At 43.6% G+C, this 19606-nt stretch overlaps 1 protein-coding gene across 4 annotated transcripts in view; it reads right to left on the bottom strand.

Moving 5' to 3' along the window:
- THADA (THADA armadillo repeat containing) overlaps positions 1–19606 on the bottom strand; it is a 153453-nt gene that overhangs the window by 93691 nt on the left and 40156 nt on the right. For all 4 annotated transcript variants that reach the window (XM_081903640.1, XM_081903637.1, XM_081903638.1 and 1 more), the window contains exons 23-26: positions 17835–17967; positions 16629–16742; positions 15071–15193; positions 12816–12907 (exon numbers count right to left, since the gene is read on the bottom strand). In XM_081903640.1, coding sequence (XP_081759766.1) covers positions 12816–12907; positions 15071–15193; positions 16629–16742; positions 17835–17967 — 462 coding nt within the window. The remainder of the gene's footprint in view (positions 1–12815; positions 12908–15070; positions 15194–16628; positions 16743–17834; positions 17968–19606) is intronic.

Here is a 19606-nt window from a genome sequence, read left to right as displayed (position 1 = left end):
CAATGTGGTGGGGGGGGGGGGAGAGAGATGGAGGTTTTTTTCCTGCTGAACAGCTGACAGAAGATGAGTGAAAACTATATACAGTGGTACCACAGGTTAAGTACTTAATTCATTCCGGAGGTCCGTTCTTAACCTGAAACTGTTCTTAACCTGAAGCACCACTTTAGCTAATGGGGCCTCCTGCTGCCGCCGGAGCACAATATCTGTCCTCATCCTGAAGCAAAGTTCTTAACCTGAAGCACTATTTCTGGGTTAGCGGAGTCTTTAACCTGAAGCGTATGTAACCTGAAGCATATGTAACCCGAGGTACCACTGTAATGTCCCTCCATTGCTGCTAATAGGGCAGCTGGAAGAGAGCACAGGAGAAATACCTGAAGGAGTGTCTCTACTCCCATCGTCCAGCCCGGACACTGAGGTCCAGCTCTGAGGGCCTTCTGGCAGTTCCCTCACTGCGAGAAGCGAGGTTACAGGGAACCAGAAAGAGAGCCTTCTTGATAGTGGCACCCACCCTGTGGAACGCCCTCCCATCAACTTTTGGAAGACATCTGAAGGCAACCCTGTTTAGGGAAGCATTTAATGCCTGATGTTTTATTGTGTTTTTAATATTCTGTTGGGAGCCGCCCAGAGTGGCTGGGGAAACCTAGGCAGATGGGCGGGGTATAAATAACACCCATCATCCCTGACCACCGGCCACACTAGCTAGGAAAGATGGGAACTGTAGTCCAACAACATCTGGGAACCCAAGGTGGAGAAAGTCTGGTCTCGAGGAATAAGTTCTGTGTGTCACAGGTGCATTTAGCTCACTGGTACAACACATGGTTTTATAAGCAAAAAGTTCTCAGGTTCAATTCCAGAATGGGATGGGAAAGACAGAACCACGGCTACAGTCAGTGCAAATAATTCTGAGCTAGACAGACCAATCATCTGACTCCTTGCAAGGCATTTCCCTACGTTTCCACATTTCTTGCGCTGAGGGCAGATAACCATACTGAATAAAGTGTGTTACGCTACTGAACCATTACCGTCCCTTTGGTAAATTAGGTGTCTAACAGTCACCATAAAAAGCTCTACCTCTTAAAGTAGTCCCCGAGAATGTGCTGTCTCCAACATGCATCAAAATTGGTGCTTGAACCTGAAGCAGCCTGCCTTCCTTGGCTGTACTGCTTGCTATCCAGAATTTTTATCTGATCCCTGTGGTAGCACCTAACGTTATGAGAACTTGAAAGCTTTGTTTTCATTTGTTAATATTTTGCATCTCATCTACAAATCTACTGCCTTTTCCAGTAAACTATTTTCAAAAGTGAGAAATCCACCAGTCACTTGAAGTTCTTGTTCAGCACTACAGTGGTACCTCGGGATGCGAACGGAATCCGTTCCGGAGCCCCATTCACATCCTGAAGCGAACGTAAGATGAGACTGCGCATCTGTGGGCTGCGCTTCACCGCTTCCGCACATGACATCATTTTTTGCGCAAGCGACAAAACCCGGAAGTAACGCGCTCCGTTACTTCCGGGTCGCTGCGGAGCACAACCCAAAAATATTTAAGCTGAAGTGTATTCATCCCGAGGTATGACTGTACTGAGGGTCCCAGGCTATGATGCAGGAGAAGGTTAGCACTCAGGGGCAATTTAAGCAGGATCATAGGCAAGCAAGAAGAATTTACCTGTGCAATGTTGTATGCATCTCCTTCTTTAAACCAGGTTGGTTCACCAGGGATGGAGGTTGCACTGGTGTGCTAACACGATATGCACAACATGCTACATATCACTGCAGATTTGGAATGGTCACAAGAGTCATCTAGTCCTATCCCATGCAAGACAGGAATCTTTTTGCTCAATGTTGGGCTTGAACCCATGACCCTGAGACATCACACAAGAATGAACCACTGTGAGCCTTGGACCTGTGTGCTCTCCCCTTTTTGCTTCTGCTTTGCTTAAACACAGCTTTATATGTAATTTGAACTGAAAACCATGATTAATGCCAACTAGGTATTGCTTGGAACAAACTGGTTTTAAACAGAAAAGCAAAAACGGAAGCTCAACGCAAGGCTCAACATGGCTTGTTCTCATCACACTAAAACAGGGGAAGAAATGGAGGCAGTGAGAGATTTGACTTTCCTGGGTTCCATAATGCAGATGGTGACAGCAGTCACAAAATTAAAAGACGCCTGCTTCTTGGGAGAAAAGTGATGACAAACCTAGACAGCATCTTAAAAAGCAGAGACATCACCTTGCCAACAAAGGTCCGCATAGTTAAAGCTATGGTTTTCCCAGTAGTGATGTATGGAAGTGAGAGCTGTTTTTTTCTTCTTCTTTTTTGTATTTGTGTGTTACTTTGTATGCTTTTTGGAAATAATCAATTAAAAAGAATGATAAAAAAAAAGGAAGTGAGAGCTGGACCATAAAGAAGGCTGATCGCCAAAGAATTGATGCTTTTGAATTATGGTGCTGGAGGAGACTCTTGAGAGTCCCATGGACTGCAAGAAGACCCAACCTATCCATTCTGTAGGAAATCAGCCCTGAGTGCTCACTGGAAGGATAGATCGTGAGGCTGAGGCTCCAATACTTTGGCCACCTCATGAGAAGAGAAGACTCCCTGAAAAAGACCCTGATGTTGGAAAAGATGGAGGGCACAAGGAGAAGGAGACGACAGAGGACGAGATGGTTGGACAGTGTTCTCGAAGCTATTAACATGAGTTTGACCAAACTGCAGGAGGCAGTGGAAGACAGGAGTACTGTATCTGGCGTGCTCCGGTCCATGGGCTCACAAAGAGTCGGACACGACTAAACAACAACAAAACAGGGGTGTGCACCCCCCATAGGTTGATGGTTTACTTCTACCAACCTTGACCATTATTCATGTTGGCTGGGGCTGATGGGAGCTGGAAGTCCAACATCATTTGGAGGGGCATGTGTTCCTTACTCATATGTTTAACTCTGATTGAACACTTGCAAACGTGACCCAAGTCTCATAGTGGGTACCAGATTTTTAAAAAATTAAATAAAACCTGCCTATCAAACCTTTCCAACCATAGTTGAATGCATTCTGATTTACACGAAGTCAGCCTTTGCAACACTACCACTTCTTTCCTTAAAATTCCACGGAGAACCTGCTCTCTCACTGATGCCTTCCATCAGCAGGCTGAACTATTCAATAATTAGCAGCGCAAGAATGATTTTATCCCCTAAATTCACTTACACACACAAAGTGCTTTCTTTCTCATCAATATCATCCAAGAGACATGCAGTCACATGAATTTCTCTACAGCCTGTTTCAGAATTCTGTAGGTTATGGGACTTTGCTTTTGCGTTGTTAACTACATCATGAAAAAGGGAGAAAATCTTGGACTATCGTTAATATTCATGTTTGTCAAGGGGAGGTACCACTTTATTCAGCGATTCTGAATAAAGGAATGCTACTACAGAATAAATGATGGCATTCCGGAGATGCTGTTTGGCAAGAAGGGAAGGAAAAAACCCAAATCAATTCCTGAATAGTCTTTCTGATCAGTACTCAAGCACTAATTGGAATTCAGAGAAATCTGCACTCAACATGCCAGTAAAAGGAAGAATCATTACTCATTCTTCAAAGCTGTAAACAGAAGATAAGTGTGTTTCAGGAAATTATAGGTACTGAAGTTCAATAGTTCAGGCATTTTTTCCATCCTCATTCTGTAACAGCAACAGCAGCAGTGATCTTTATACAGGTGTCCAAAAGCATAGCTTGTTACCTGCACTTTACAAAAGTCATTCCACTAAATTTTTACACTGATAAATCAGTGGTTGATGCTGAGTGTATACAGCAAATCTGTTCTCTGTACCTGTAAGGAGTAAGTTTCCAGGCAGCTATTAGTCACATCCAACACCTAAAAGTATAATGTGTGAGGTGGCGCTATGATAAATACACGGGAACATAGGCGCCGACTCCATGGGGCCTGAGGGGGCCCGAGCCCCCTCAAAAATTCGTTTGGGGGGGCTCTGCCCCCCCCCAATAATTTAAGAAAATTATTACCGTGAATTTCGCTCTGTGCGTGATATTGAGCGAATGTGTGGTCCCTGGAGCTGACTCGCTGGAGCGCAGGGGCAAAAATAGGCAAAAATCAGGCAAAAATAAGATCGGGCAGTCGGGCGGAGGCGGAAGCTGCTGCTTTCCTGCATTCTGCCTCAGGGTCTTACTGCCCACCCGCTTCTATTGCTGCGTTTGCTCAAACTCAACAAAGAGCAGGGAATCCCCTGCCCTCCTGGCAAGCAGAGGGTTAAGGAAAGGATCGAGTCCTTCCTTCTAATTCTTTCCTAGTCACACTGCGTGCAGGCTCCAGGTGGGAGAGAGAGAGAGAGGGTTGGTTTTGGGGGGGGGGACTTTTGCCTTCCTTTCCTCCCCCCCACCCCGTTAAACTCCTCGCCTGCATTCTTAGCCAGCTTCTTCTCCGCACACCCCTCTTGTGCTTCTTGTCCCTTCTGTGTTTTTCCTTCCCTCCCCATTTAAAACGTGGTGACAAAGCACGGATCCACATGGATCCTCAGGATTTTTGCATTGGGTCACCCCAAATTCACCATCAGATCACATAGCATGTTCATGGCTACAGCCTGCACCAAAAAAATCACGCACCCATTGTTGCCTAGGGTCACAGTGGTGCAAAAACGTGGTTACAAAGCACGGATCCACATGGATCCTCAGGATTTTTGCATTGGGTCACCCCAAATTCACCCTCAGATCACATAGCATGTCCATGGCTACATCTTGCACCAAAAAAATCACGCACCCACTGTTGCCTAGGGTCACAGTGGTGCAAAAACGTGGTTACAAAGCACGGATCCACATGGATCCTCAGGATTTTTGCATTGGGTCACCCCAAATTCACCATCAGATCACATAGCATGTCCATGGCTACATCTTGCACCAAAAAAATCACGCACCCATTGTTGCCTAGGGTCACAGTGGTGCAAAAACGTGGTTACAAAGCATGGATCCACATGGATCCTCAGGATTTTTGCATTGGGCTACTCCAAACTCACTGTCAGATATTAAAAATCTTTATAAAATAGAGAATTAAATACATACAGAATGTTAAATTTTCAGTTTTGAAATATTAGTACTAGTTTAGTACTGTATTTCTATATTAGTATAGTACTGTATTAGTTATTTTCAAATACTTAAATATTTTTAGGGTGTAAGACCCAATTAAAGCCCGTTATTTACATACAGTATTACAGTATTTACATACAGTATTAGGCATACTGTATTAACTTTATTAACTGTATTAAAGCATTAACTTTGAGATATTATTTTTATTTAATGAACCCTCAGCCTTATTCAAAGTAAGCTTAAATTAGCTATTTCACTTATTAATCAAAGTGCCATTACCGTGCGACAGCAATATTTTATGTTTTATTCTTTTAATGATAGTTTAGGATTTATTTAAATATCATTTCAGTCTTTTCAGAGCTATATATTCACTGCTCTGTAATAGTCTATAAGCATAATTGTTACTGTAAATTAAATTAGCTTTTTACAAAAATACCGTGCGTTTATGTTTTGTTTCTTTTTTCAAAGCCAAAAAGTGTTTCAGGCTTGTCGAGTTTCCCGGAGTGTGGAGTTGTAGAGAGTCGAGTTTTCGGGGTTCTAATGTTGATCATATGACTCTAAAATACTTTTAAAAAACTTTAAAACTCACTAATTTTCACCTAAAATTTAGAAAACTTCCCGGGGCAGGACCCCGGTATGGGCCCCCCCAATATTTTTTATAAGTCGGCGCCCCTGCACGGGAAGTAGGAAACCCCACTGTTGCTTGGAGTCCGTATATAACAACAAGATATGGACAGGAAAATCTGCTACTCACAGCAGAGGCTGAACTTTTCTAGGTATTACGGGTTTAACAGCAAATCCTACACTAAGTAATGAGGAACAAGGATGCTATTAAAGAAATAATCGCATTTCTTGCTGATTTGAACTGCATCTATATAAGTAGGGTTGCCATACTTCAAAAAGTGAAAATCTGGGCACAAAACTTGTTGAGCACTTTTTTTTCAAAATCTAAAAGGAAAGAAAAGACAATTTTGGAGCTATTATTTGGCATTTCGTCAAAAAATCAACATTTCTGACATGGGTTGCCATACTCCCGGGTTTCCCCGGACATTTTTGCCGACTTTCGGAAATTCCACCCGGACGCTAATTCCGATGTCATTTGAGAATTAAAAAAAAAAAAGTAGTTAAAGTACTGTATAACAGTTCTGCTGGGAATTGGCTGGCTTGGCAAAGCTTGAAAAGCCGGACTGAGTCACCTGATGTGCAGGGAGTTCGCTCCTGATAGGGCAGTGTTTTCCTGTCACCCCCTGGGCCAACTTTGACCTGTCAGTAGGACAACCCACCTGACATCATCAGATGATTGGCAGGTGGGTGGTTCTGCCCACCTCTCAAAATTGACCTGCAGGGGTGGAGGAGAGATAATGTTCAAAAAGATTGAGAGGTTTGAGAAAGCCAAAAAGAGGGCAGATGTAATGAGCCAGAGAAGAATATTATTTCTTTCTTTAGGGCAGACGGGAATGGAAGGCATTTGGGTGTAAATATGTTTTCCATCCCTTGTTTTAAATATATCTACAAGAGAAAGCGGGGGTGGGGGGGTGTTAAAGTGGCACAAGCTTCCTGCACCTTTGGCAAGGGTAATTCATTTACACTTTAAACAAACCCATGAGTGAACTGAAGATTTTCAACTGGCTGGGAAGATGGGGAACTCTTTTCTTCAATGTAAAATGCAGTACCACTGCCATGGATTCTTGCAGAAGTAAGGAAAGAAAAATAATTTTCTTAAAATTGCCTGGCCTCTCATTTCTGTCAAACCATGCTGCAACACCCTCTTCTAAATGTTCAGCCTTGGATATAGAAATTAGAACCTTAGGTCCTCAATAACCTGTGGCACAAGCTGCATCTAATTTAACGAGGCTTCCTCTATCGTCGCACAATCTGGGAGATCAGACTTTCCACTCATGTCAGTGACACCTGCCCATGTAACCTAATTTTAAAACGTATCTGTGGTTGCCTATTAAGTGAAAAGGTACAGGAGGTGGATCAACACAACATCTGTGGAAATAAGATCCACTTTTATGGAAAAGTTCCTACCTTCAGGCTTCCCTGTTTGAAAATGTTGGCTCATTTAAAACGACCCAGAAAGTTACATAAAATGTACTTGACTGTAATCCAAACATAAGTACATATTGGAAACAAAGGATGCCTGAAGGAAAGCGAATTACATATCGTTGCTCTAGGTACACAGTGATTATTCTGCAGTAAAAAAAAACATGAATCAAGAGAGACATCTAGCGGTTTTTTTATTATTACAAAAGTGTCTCAGCTGCTGAACCAGAACAAATAAATATAAAATGCAGGTTTCCTCAAACAGAGATTATTGTTATAATTTCATTGGAAAGGATTAGTTCCCAAAAGTCATTCTTAAAATTAAATTAGTGTAGGCATGCAGCCTGAAGGGCTCACACATGCCCAAATAACAAAATCACCAGATTAGATTCTATTTGTGCTTATATATTATTCAGAAAATGAATTTCAGTCAATCATGTGTTGGTTTAAATTGTACACAGTTTACCCTTGCAGCTGGCACCATTTCAGAGTTGTACATCCCTCAATCAATAATATTATTAATTGCAAACAGGTAACAACAGAACCTCCTGCCCATCCCTGCAATACAGACTATTGGCTAAAGCCCATTTGGACCAAACCAGTGTGTAAATGTAAAGTTACATTGCAGCCCTTGGATGTGCTGTTCTCAGGCCCTGTGCTCCTCTCTGCTTCTGCCTCACTCTGGCTTTGCTACAACTCCTTGTTGACACTTTCTGCCCTATTACCCACTCCAAGGAGGCCCGGGACACTGCTGCTGCCGCTCTGCCGGTGAGTCTTGGGGAGGACCGCTCCCCCTGCAAGCCCATTTTCCATCTTGGGCCTGGGGGCGGGCCCCAGACTCCACCTCAGGAGGCCTCGGAACATTGCTGCTGCCGCTTTGCCGTGCGTTTGGGGGGAGGACTCCTCCCCCTGCAGGCCCACTCTCCATCAGGCCAGGGGGCGGGGCCCACGCTCACCACTGCCGCAGCTTTTGAGGACACTAGTGCTGCTGCAGCGGTTGTTTGAAGTGTTTTTATATGTTTTAAACTGTTTTTATTTTTTGATTTGTTGTACCACCATAAGCTGTGGTTTTTATCTATGTATTTTTATTTTGTTTTGGTTTATTTTGGGTTGGGGTGGGGTGATTGTGGAGTGGGGTGGGGATTGGTTTGTTTCAGTGTAATTTTGTTTGTTTGTTTGTTTGCTTTTATATTCTGTAAATGGAGGCAAATATGAGGCTTGGGATTCCTACTGTGGAGGGGCGAGGGAGGCATGGCGGTGGGGGCAGATGTCATAGGCGAAGGGGATCGAGATACGGATATGCTCGTACCCCTTCCAATCTGCGCCCCATCCCGAGAGACGAGGGTAGGGTGAGCAAAGATTACTCACCTCCGTCACTGGTGTTGTGCAATGCCAGGTCTATAGGCAACAAAACCGCCACCCTGCGAGATTTCTTCATCTCGCAGGAGGTCGACCTGGCTTGTGTGACGGAGACCTGGGTGCGCGAAGGGGATATTGTTACTTTACGAGAGATGGCGCCCCCAGGTTTCTCCGTCCTCCACCAGTCGCGGACTGTGGGCCGGGGGGGAGGGGTGGCATTATTAATCCGGGAAGATTGTTCTTTCAGGGCTCTACCATCGCCATCGATCCCCGGCATTGAATGTGTTGGCCTAGTGTGGGGCTCCGAGGTGAGCTTGGCCGTCTGGCTGGTGTACCGGCCACCTAGCGCACCAGCAGCCACCCTGCCAGGCCTGCTGGAGGCGGTGGCCGGCTGGGCCTTGGAGTTCCCTAACCTATTGGTATTGGGGGACTTCAACATCCATGCTGATGCCACTCCCTCCTCACAGGCTCTGGACCTGGTGTCTTCCATGGCGACACTAGGGCTCTCCCAGTTTGTTTCGGGCCCCACACATCAAGCAGGCCACACGCTGGATTTGATCTTTGGCGCTGGTATAGATGTGATCATGCTTCCTTCGATGAAGGTGCCATGGTCTGATCACTACGCTCTGAAAGCCAGGATTGACGTTCCACCCCCACCCTGCTTAGGTGGCGAGCCGATTTGGGCTCGCCCGCAGAGGCTGATGGATCCTGATAGATTCCGTCAAGCCTTGCGGGACCTTTCTCCCCCTGGCGACTCATTGACTGAGCTTGTTGAGGGCTGGAATACCCATCTCCTGGCAGCCATCAATGAGATCGCACCTAAGCGCCCTCTGCGACCCCGCAGAAACCGGGCTCCCTGGTTTACCGAGGAGCTCCGGAAAATGAAGCGGGACCTCAGACGGCTAGAGCGAGTATGGCGGCGTGCCCGTGACGGAGCTTCAAGAACATCTTATAGGGTTTTTATGAAAACCTACGAGATGGCTGTGAAGGCCACTAAGAAGTCCTACTTCTCGGCCTCCATTGCATCCGCTAGCTCTCGCCCGGCGCAATTATTTAGTATAATTCGGTCTTTAACGTCCCTCGAAGGACAGCCAAATTTAAATAACAAATTGACACACAGCTGTGAGGCATTTGCGAGCTTTTTTGCGGAGAAGGTCTTGTCGCTCCGCCATGACCTCCCTGCCAATTTGGATACAATAAAGGAACTGGAGGCCCCTCGACTGTCCTCGGGTCCAGTATTGGACCACTTCGACCGGATATCCCCAGCCGATGTGGACAGACTCCTCCGAGCTGGAAAGCCCACCACCTGTCCTCTTGACCCGTGCCCGTCTTGGCTGATTAGAGCGTGTCCAGACGAGGTGCGGGCCCTCCTGGGGGATATCATCAATTTGTCCCTTGGCACGGGGACATTCCCAGGGGAACTGAAGGAGGCAGTGGTGCGCCCGCTCTTAAAGAAAACATCATTAGATCCTTTAGATCTATCCAATTACCGCCCGGTTTCGAATCTTCCGTTCCTGGGTAAGGTGATTGAGAGAGCGGTTGCTGAACAGCTTGGTGGGTTTCTGGATGAAACATCGGCTCTGGATCCATTCCAGTCCGGCTTCCGCGCTGGCCATGGGACCGAGACGGCTCTGGTTGCCCTAACAGATGATCTTCGTAGACAGCTGGATCGAGGCGGGTCGGGGCTGCTGATTCTTCTAGATTTGTCAGCAGCTTTTGACATGGTCGATCATGAACTTCTGGACCACCGCCTTGCCGACGTGGGGATCCAGGGCACAGTCCTTCAATGGCTGCGCTCGTTTCTCTCTGGTCGGGGACAGAGGGTGGCGCTTGGGGGGGAATTGTCATCGCGCCACTCCTTGGTGTGTGGAGTGCCTCAGGGTGCGATTCTCTCCCCGATGCTTTTTAACATCTTTATGCGCCCCCTCGCCCAGCTTGTCAGGAGTTTTGGGCTGGGCTGCCATCAGTATGCTGATGACACCCAACTCTATCTGTTGATGGATGGCCATCCTGACTCGGCCCCAGACACACTGATCAGATGCTTGGAAGCTGTGGCTGGATGGTTGCGTGGGAGCCGGTTGAAGTTAAATCCTTCGAAGACAGAGGTCCTCTGGCTGGGACGGGATGATATGGGACTGAGGGGGCAGCTCCCATCTCTTGCGGGGGTGCAATTAGTGCCAGCACCGTCCGTTAAGAGTTTGGGTGTAATCTTCGATACCTCCCTCTCTATGGAGGCGCAGATTGCAGCTATTACAAAGGCGGCATTTTTTCATCTCCGCCAAGCTAAGCAGTTGGCTCCTTACCTCTCTCGCCCTGACCTAGCTACTGTGATCCACGCGACGGTCACCTCCAGACTGGATTATTGTAACTCGCTCTACGTGGGGCTGCCCTTGAGACTGACCCAAAAACTCCAGCGGGTGCAGAATGCCGCAGCGAGACTCCTTACGGGGTCTTCGCTGCGAGATCACATTCATCCGGTGCTATACCAGCTGCACTGGCTCCCGGTGGAGTACAGGATCAGGTTTAAGGTGCTGGTTTTAACCTTCAAAGCCCTATACGGCCTAGGACCCTCGTACCTACGGGACCGCCTCTCCTGGTATGCCCCACAGAGGAACCTACGGTCTTCAAACAAAAACACCTTGAAGGTCCCAGGCCACAGAGAGGTTAGGCTGGCCTCAACTAGAGCCAGGGCCTTTTCGGCTGCGGCTCCAACCTGGTGGAATGCTCTGTCACAAGAGACAAGGGCCCTGCAGGACTTGACATCTTTCCGTAGGGCCTGCAAGACAGAGCTGTTCCGCCAGGCCTTTGGTTAGGGCGCAGCCTGACTCCCTCCTCTGGCAACCTTTACAAAACTTTATGGCTGCCATCAATCTTGATTTTAATTAATTTTTATAATGTTTTTATAATGTTGCACTATTTTGGTGTTGTTAGCCGCCCTGAGCCCGGCTTCGGCTGGGGAGGGCGGGATATAAATAAAATTTATTATTATTATTATTATATGTTCAGAACCCATTTAAGAATTCAACCTACCGCCCAGGCTACAAACCAGAATCACCACAGATCTCTCACTTTCAGAATCAGCTCACTTATTCCTGGCCCATTCTGCAAAGGCTCACAAGAAAAGCCCCAGGCCCTTCGCCTTTTCTGAAGCGAGACTCCAGATACATGAAATTTGAATTATGAAAGGGTTCAAGGCATTTAAAGGCGTCAGGAAATACATGTAGAACAATCACATGACAATGAATTGTGGGGGTAAAACCCCTCAATATGTACTCTTCCATTTATGAAACAAAATAAAATAAAATAAATCCTTCCAGTAGCACCTTAGAGACGGAGTTTGTTATTGATATGAGCTTTCGTGCGCATGCACACTTCTTCAGATACTTCATCAGATTCTTCAGTGTGCATGCACACGAAAACTCATACCAATAACAAACTTAGTTGGTCTCTAAGGTGCTACTGGAAGGATTTTTTTTTATTTTGTTTCGACTATGGCAGACCAACACGGCTACCTACCTATATCTTCCATTTATAAACATATCCAAATCCTGCTTCTTATGCTTAGAGCTTTGTACATCCTTTTAAGATAATGGAACGGTAGCATTTGTGAAATGAGGGATGCAATCCTATGCATACTTTGTTGTTGTTTAGTCATTTAGTCGTGTCCGACTCTTCGTGATCCCATGGACCAGAGCACGCCAGGCACTTCTGTCTTCCACTAAGCTAAACCAAATAAACCTGGGGTGGTTTCTGTGCAAGCAGGTTTAGGAGCGTGTTTTAAATGTTATACAGCTAAATCTAAATTACCACCATGTTGCACAAATGTCTGAAGTATACTTTGTGAGGGAAATGAAGAAAAGAAAAAACAACAGCTTGGCAGGCCAGGAATAGTAAAATAACTGCAAACATTAGCCGAGAGCACCATTTTACACCCAAATTAAGAATCATAGACTTTAGTCCAACCCCCTGCAATGCAGGAATCTTTTGCCCAATGTGGGGCTCAAATCCATGACCCTGAGATTAAGAGCATCATGTTCTCGCTGTCATAATATTATTATTATTTTAACACAGTTTAATTATTGGTATCAGATGATAACAATAAATTTCATATAAATTCATCCAAAATAAGGGACCTTTCTCAAGTTTCTTTTTGGTCATAGAATATTTTATAGCAGTGGTGGGGTACATGTGACCCCCCCAAATAATATTGGACTACAACTCCCATTATCTCTGACTAGGAATTATACAAGTTGGATTCCAACAACATCTGGACGGCCACAGGTTCCCCAACCCTGTTTTACAAGGAGATCATGCATGTACCATACCTGTTTTTCTTTGAGTTCTCATCCTTTCCTCTTTTAACCCCAAATATTCTTGTGATCAATGTACTAAAGAGAAGAGTAGATGAATTTCTCACCTATCAAGCAACATAAAGGCAAGTGTTAAATGACATCCCAATTTTTCCTATATCTTTTCATTATGCATAAGTTAAAGTAGATGAAAAATATGAAATATTGCAAAGAAGAGAAAGAAGAGAGACATTAGTTACAATATTTAAATGTAATAGTGAAAGTAAGAAATGTAAATTAAGTGATAAGATTGGAAAATTTTCAGATGTGATTGATGGAAGTAAAAAAAAAGTGTATAAGATATAAAAGTATGTTTGATAATTGTTGAAAATGTTGTTAAAAAAAACTAATAAAAATATAATATAAAATAAAGTAGATAAAAAAGCCCAAATAAGAGAAAAGAGCTTCATTTTAAAAACATAATGTTAATTTCAACTTGTACTTTTATTTATACATGCCCCATGGGGGGGGGCAATCTGATTTTTAAGGAGGGAAATTCAAGAATGAGTTATTAACAGTATTTTTATTTTTTTTGCATTTCTTATGGTTCTAGGGGTCGCATATACAGTATATTGTGACATACACTTTTTTTATCTTGAGGTGAGCTCAAATTGTATTTTGAATTTGTTAGGTACCTTTATTTTATTGTATAGTAATGAAAATGATCAAAGTATTACATAAAAAGCTTCTATTAAAATTATTTTATATTTATGTATTTCAGTTTTCTATTACATGTTTTGGAACTTTATTTGCTATTTTTTCATATCACTTCATATTATCATTATTACTATTAACAATTTCTTAGAGATTTCTTCCTCAGTACTTCCAACTGTCCTTTTGTTCTTTTATTTTTCTCTTTCATGGGTGCCATGTTCTTTGGAAGCTTGTTTAGACCAAGCTAATGGCATTTTAGGCTTCCTCCACATGAATAGAAGTTCACTTTTTGAATAATAAGAATTATGTTTCACAGGGGGGACAGGGGACAGCATCAGGATTTTAGAGATGCTTAGGTGGGGCATGGCCCAAAAAAGGTTGGGAACCAACTCAGGTTAGACGAAACCACAAAACCCAGATTCAGAAGACATGATAAGCCAAAACATGGCTCAAAGGCCAGCAGAAACTCCAGCCGGACCAGAGGAGGAAAAGAGGAAGAAAAAGAAGAGTTTGGATTTGATATCGCGCCTTTCACTCCCCTTCAGGAGTCTCAAAGCGGCTAACATTCTCCTTTCCCTTCCTCCCCCACAACAAACACTCTGTGGGGTGAGTGGGGCTGAGAGACTTCAGAGAAATGTGACTGGCCCAAGATCACCCAGCAGCTGCATGTGGAGGAGCGGAGACGCGAACCCGGTTCCCCAGATTACGAGACTACCGCTCTTAACCACTACACCACACTGGTCAAGATCTCCTCTGAGAGAACCTGCATGCTCACATGTTCTCCCTAAATCATGGTTTGGCACAGCATTACCCGAAAACTAAGTCATTATGTTATTTAGGGACTGTTACTAAGGTGATTAAACTGTATTAATTGCGGGGGGGGGGACTGAACTTGCAGCATTATATTTTCACTGACCACACCCACAGAAACATTGTTCTACTTTTAGACCCACTGAAATTAATGAACAATAACAGAGTAGAAGTTAGATCAGGGTTTTCCAAAGTGGGTTTCCAGATGTTGTTGGACTACAACTCCCATCATCCCTAGCTAGCAGGACAGGGATTATGGGAATTGCAGCCCAAAAAAGCAGCTGGAGACCCAAGTTTGGGAAACTCTGAGTTAGGTGGATGCAGCCCATTGTTAATAACTTAAAGTATTCATTCTAGACCAAGCATGCCACCAGAGACTTCATTATCACCTCCAACTGGCACTCTCTCTATATATATAAGTGCGTGTGTGTTAAAAAGTTACTGAGTTTTTAATATTAATCAACCAAGTAGAAGCAGCTTTCCATGTCAGAAGGTGAATGCGGTGCTCTGCCTTCATTGCAGGAAACTAAATAAAAACCAAATATAAAGAATACCAAGAGCCAAAATTCAGTGTTTCTGTAGGCTGTTTTATAGCCTTTCCCGCACGCTGTCCACTTGGCATACATTCCATATAACTCTATAAAAAGAATTCATAAAAATCTAATCAGGCATTGTAGTGTTATTGAGAAACACAATCAATGCCCCGGTTACCACCATTAACATGTGGCTTTCAAACTTAATATATTAAACGTAAAGGATCAACTTACTGCCCAGACAGAGGACGTAAAACCTAATATTGCCGCTCGCATTCCATCTGCCACGTAAGGAATGATGTTTTCTCCTAAACGGGTGTCCTTGAATAAAGCCCTCAAGATATTTAAAGCATGGACCTGGTAGGGAGGGAAGTCAATACAGGCTACTTAGTTATCGGAATAACCTCAAAATTATGTACTTTAACTTCAAAACTGAAAAGCGAGCAAGCCCTGAATAGTAGCCTGCTTTGACTTAAGAGTCAGGGGCCATGTTGATAACTGCCTGCCTGGAAAATTTCAGGAATAAACAGCTTGGTAAAAGATAAAGGCACATCATGAAAACAATACAGGAAATAAATCTCACCAGGCCTGTTCCCAGTAAACTGTGTCTGCACCACACACTTCACCACAATAAAATACCTATTTAATCTACATTAAAGTTATATTTAGTATGTGTGTTCCTGTTGAAGGATATACAAATCCAATATCCCGCTGAGAGTGAATTATCACAGAAAGGTGGCTTCTTTTTGTTTTGGCATGTATCCCCCCACAATACACTAGGCAGGCCTTCTAAATTAGGTCAGTGGTCTAATATGTACACTGTGGGAAATTATTCTAGAATTCTACACCTCAATCCTTGAAATCTTTTCTTACTTTTCAGCATAAATTAATAAATTAAGGATTAGTTCTCGTATCCATAGTGGTCTTTAAGCAGCTCTTCCTTTTTCACATTATTGTATGCTTAAGAGATTTTTGAAACATTAAGTGGTTTACAAAATACTTTAAAATAAATATCAGCTTCGTCATAAGCTGAAGCTTTTTTTCTTCTTCTCAAGCCTTTGAAGGGCCATGTACCAATTCTGTTACTGAGTGTACCGGTTTCAATATCTTTCTGTCCTTGTAAAGTTTTTACCTCCTTTTGTTTTTTGTTTTATGATATTTTTGGTGGCGCTTTGGTTTTAGATTATTTTACTGTACCCTGTCCTAGGATTGCTTTGGGATGAAAGGCAGGTTAAAAACATTTCAAGAGATATAAATAAAACTTATTGTGATAATGAATTACTGGAGTTAATACAGTCAAACCTCGGCTCCCGAACGCCTTGGGAGTCGGATGTTTCGGCTCCCGAACAACTGAAAACCGGGAGTGAGTGTTCCAGTTTTTGAACATTCTTTCAGAAGCCGAATGTCCAACGGGGCTTCTGTGGCTTCCGATTGGCTGCAGGAGCCACGCTTTGGAAGTCGAACGGACTTCCAGAATGGGTTCTGTTCAACTTTCGAGGTACAACTGTTCTTCCTTTGGCATGAATCCAAAGGAGGGTCATAAGGGCTAGACGACAGTGTGCCTTTATTCTATGGTAACCGTTTCCTAAACCACTGATAGGGAACCTGTGGTCCTCTGGGTACTGTTGGGCTTCCAACTCCCATCACTGCCACCCAGTATAGCCAATGGTTAAGGAAGATGGGAGTTGAAGTGCAACAGTATCTGGAGGGCCCCAGATTGCCCCCATCTCTGTCCTAAACAAACAACAGATAAATTTACTGACTTTGCATTGTGATGCAAGGTAGATATTACCTGAGGGATTGTGCTTGGTGGAGTACTTGAAGGTGAAACTAAAGAAATCAACTCTTTCATTGTCATTTTTAACAAGCCTGTTTTACCCTTCTTCGGTTCTGAAGCTAGCAGAGCCTAGAACGAAAAAAAGAAGAAATAAAGACAAAGCACAACTCGCTAAACTTTTGCAAATAGATCCGACCCAATTGCCTCAAGATTCCATACACACACACATATATTACACACACCTATCTAGCACAAATGACGAGGAGCATCAGACCTCAGCCTCAAGTCCCAGGAGGTGGCAAAGGGACTTTCAACGTTTAAATCAAAACACAATTGTGACTCATTAAAGAGGCAATTTTTATAGATGAACGCTAGCCAGAGTTGGTGCGAGCAGTAGAGTAATATAGCATCAAGAAATGAAACTGGCAGCTCTAGGAACAAGCTAGAGAAGCAAAAACCTCAGGGATTTATTTTTTTTAATCTGTTACCATTAAGAAAGCACCTCTCACTTGTCTTAATTCTGTTAGTTTCATTCATAATACATTATCTGTTTTGGATTATGCAACTGGAGAGAGCCAATAAGTATTTGATTAATTTTAACAAACACTGGTTTTGAAGCTATACAAGGAATGAGGAAGGTTTGTACTACTGTACACACATACTCTTGTAATTTTCATCTTAGGTATTTATAAGGTCTATATTTATAGCCTGACTTTCAAGGTTGCTCCTCACTTCCCAAAAAGTAGCACGCATATTTGGTGCATCATATTTCTTCAAGTGAAACTCATTCCAGATCTTTAGTCGTAGTAAAAAAAAAAAAATGCTATCCCTGAAGCAAAAAAGTAAGCTATTTTCAGGAAATGACAGCCAACTGTCCAGCGCTACATTCCAGATTCTGCTCATTGTTTTGTTCTGTACAAACCCAAATGGAGCCCATGATATTCCATATTGTAGATGAGCTCGGAATCTCTTCCTCTGCTTATATCTGGCTTTACATAGGTTCAATGAAAATAAGGCAGGTGTGTAGAGAGACTACTGTACTGTTTAGAACACAACTGTAATTAAGTTTGTGTGTGTGTGTGTGTGTACAAACAAACAAACAAACAAGCAAACCAAAAACAACCCATGCATATTTAATAGTCAAGACCATCCTCCAGTTCTTACAGTAGATCCAATGAAGAAACTGAAATTGTTTTAAGATTAGAAGGGCATCTTAGGTACCTGTATATAGAATGGAATCCCAGCACTGCGTCTAGTGGCACAAAGTTTAGAAGAAGGATCGCTAGATTTGATTTCTTCCAGTACATTGCACAGCCACTGCTCTGGCAGCCTGTGAAGGCTTTCATTGTCACACCTGCAATGCAAACAAGAGAATGAAAACAAATGAAAGGATACAACTGAAAACACGGCAATGAGGATACATAACACTTAATGATCTTAAGGTATCAGTGAAATCTCCTTTTTTGGAAAAGCTCTGGCTCATGTCGAAGAATGGATGCTTTTGAATTATGGTGCTGGAGGAGACTCTTGAGAGTCCCATGGACTGCAAGAAGATCAAACCTACCCATTCTTAAGGAAATCACACCTGAGTGCTCACTGGAAGGACAGACCATGAAGCTGAGGCTCCAATACTTTGGCCACCTCATGAGAAGAGAAGACTCCCTGGAAAAGACCCTGATGTTGGGAAAGATGGAGGGCACAAGGAGAAGGTGATGACAGAGGAAGAGATGGTTGGACAGTGTTCTCAAAGCTACTAACATGAGTTTGACCAAACTGCGGGAGGCAGTGGAAGACAGGAGTGCCTGGCATGCTCTGGTCCATGGGGTCACAAAGAGTCGGACACGACTAAACGACTAAACAACTACTAGCTCATGTCAATTTCTCCCAAGAGGACTTTAGAAGAAAAAGAAGAAGAGTTTGGATTTGATATCCCGCTTTATCACTACCCGAAGGAGTCTCAAAGCGGCTAACATTCTCCTTTTCCTTCCTCCCCCACAACAAACACTCTGTGAGGTGAGTGAGGCTGAGAGATTTCAGAGAAGTGTGACTAGCCCAAGGTCACCCAGCAGCTGCATGTGGAGGAGTGAGGAATCAAACCCGGTTCACCAGATTATGAGTCCACCGATCTTAACCTTAGGATGCAGACCAAACTGCCTAATCATTAGTCTGGTCCAGGCATCCCCAACCTGTGGCCCTCCAGATGTTTTGGCCTACAACTCCCATGACCCCTAACTAACAGGACCAGTGGTCAGGGATGATGGGAATTGTAGTCCAAAACATCTGGAGGGCTGAAGGTCGGGGATGCCTGGTCTGGTCTATACCAGCTGGCAGAGCCTCTACAGGGTTTCAGACACCAGCTTTTCCCAGCCTTGTCTGGAGACACCCAGGATTTCACCTGGGACTTTCTGCATGCGAGGCTGAGCTATAACAGTGCTTTGTTGTGGTGTCAGAAGTGTCCTCTTACCATGAAGTATTTTTCCTCTGCTGTTACACCATTTGGCATAGCCTTTCTGCACCGCAGTCTTAAAAATAAATATTTCTGCCAAAACTAAGAGGAATAGCCTCCAGCAAAGGAGCAAAACCTCAAATTCTACCTGGATGCCATGCGCAGCCCAAAATATAGTTCAGCCAGCTGGTCAAACTGAAGTATTTACCTATTTCACATACTTTCCAAAATGCAGTGCAGATGACATTAAGGAAACAGCTCAATAAATTAAGGCTAGTTGCAGAAGATGCAAACTGTTCAAAAACAGGCTAAGCAGATACGCTGCTTAGCTCCGCAAGAGATTAAAGTATGTGGCTTCAGATGTTATATGAATGCTAATAAGAGGAGCACATAAAAGGGTCTCATTCTTCCTATCCCACAGTCTTCTCATCCCCTAAGAAACACAGGTCATCTTCCAAGAGGATGAGTTATTCTATATAACACCTGTTTACATTATTATATACTGATTGTTCTATATTTATACACTACTAAGGATTGTATCTGGCCA

This window comes from Podarcis melisellensis, assembly GCF_964234715.1.
Source record: "Podarcis melisellensis genome assembly, chromosome: 3".
Classification (NCBI taxonomy): Eukaryota; Metazoa; Chordata; class Lepidosauria; order Squamata; family Lacertidae; genus Podarcis; species Podarcis melisellensis.
Note: the sequence above shows the minus strand (reverse complement) of the source record. Positions and strands in the feature narration are given on the sequence as shown.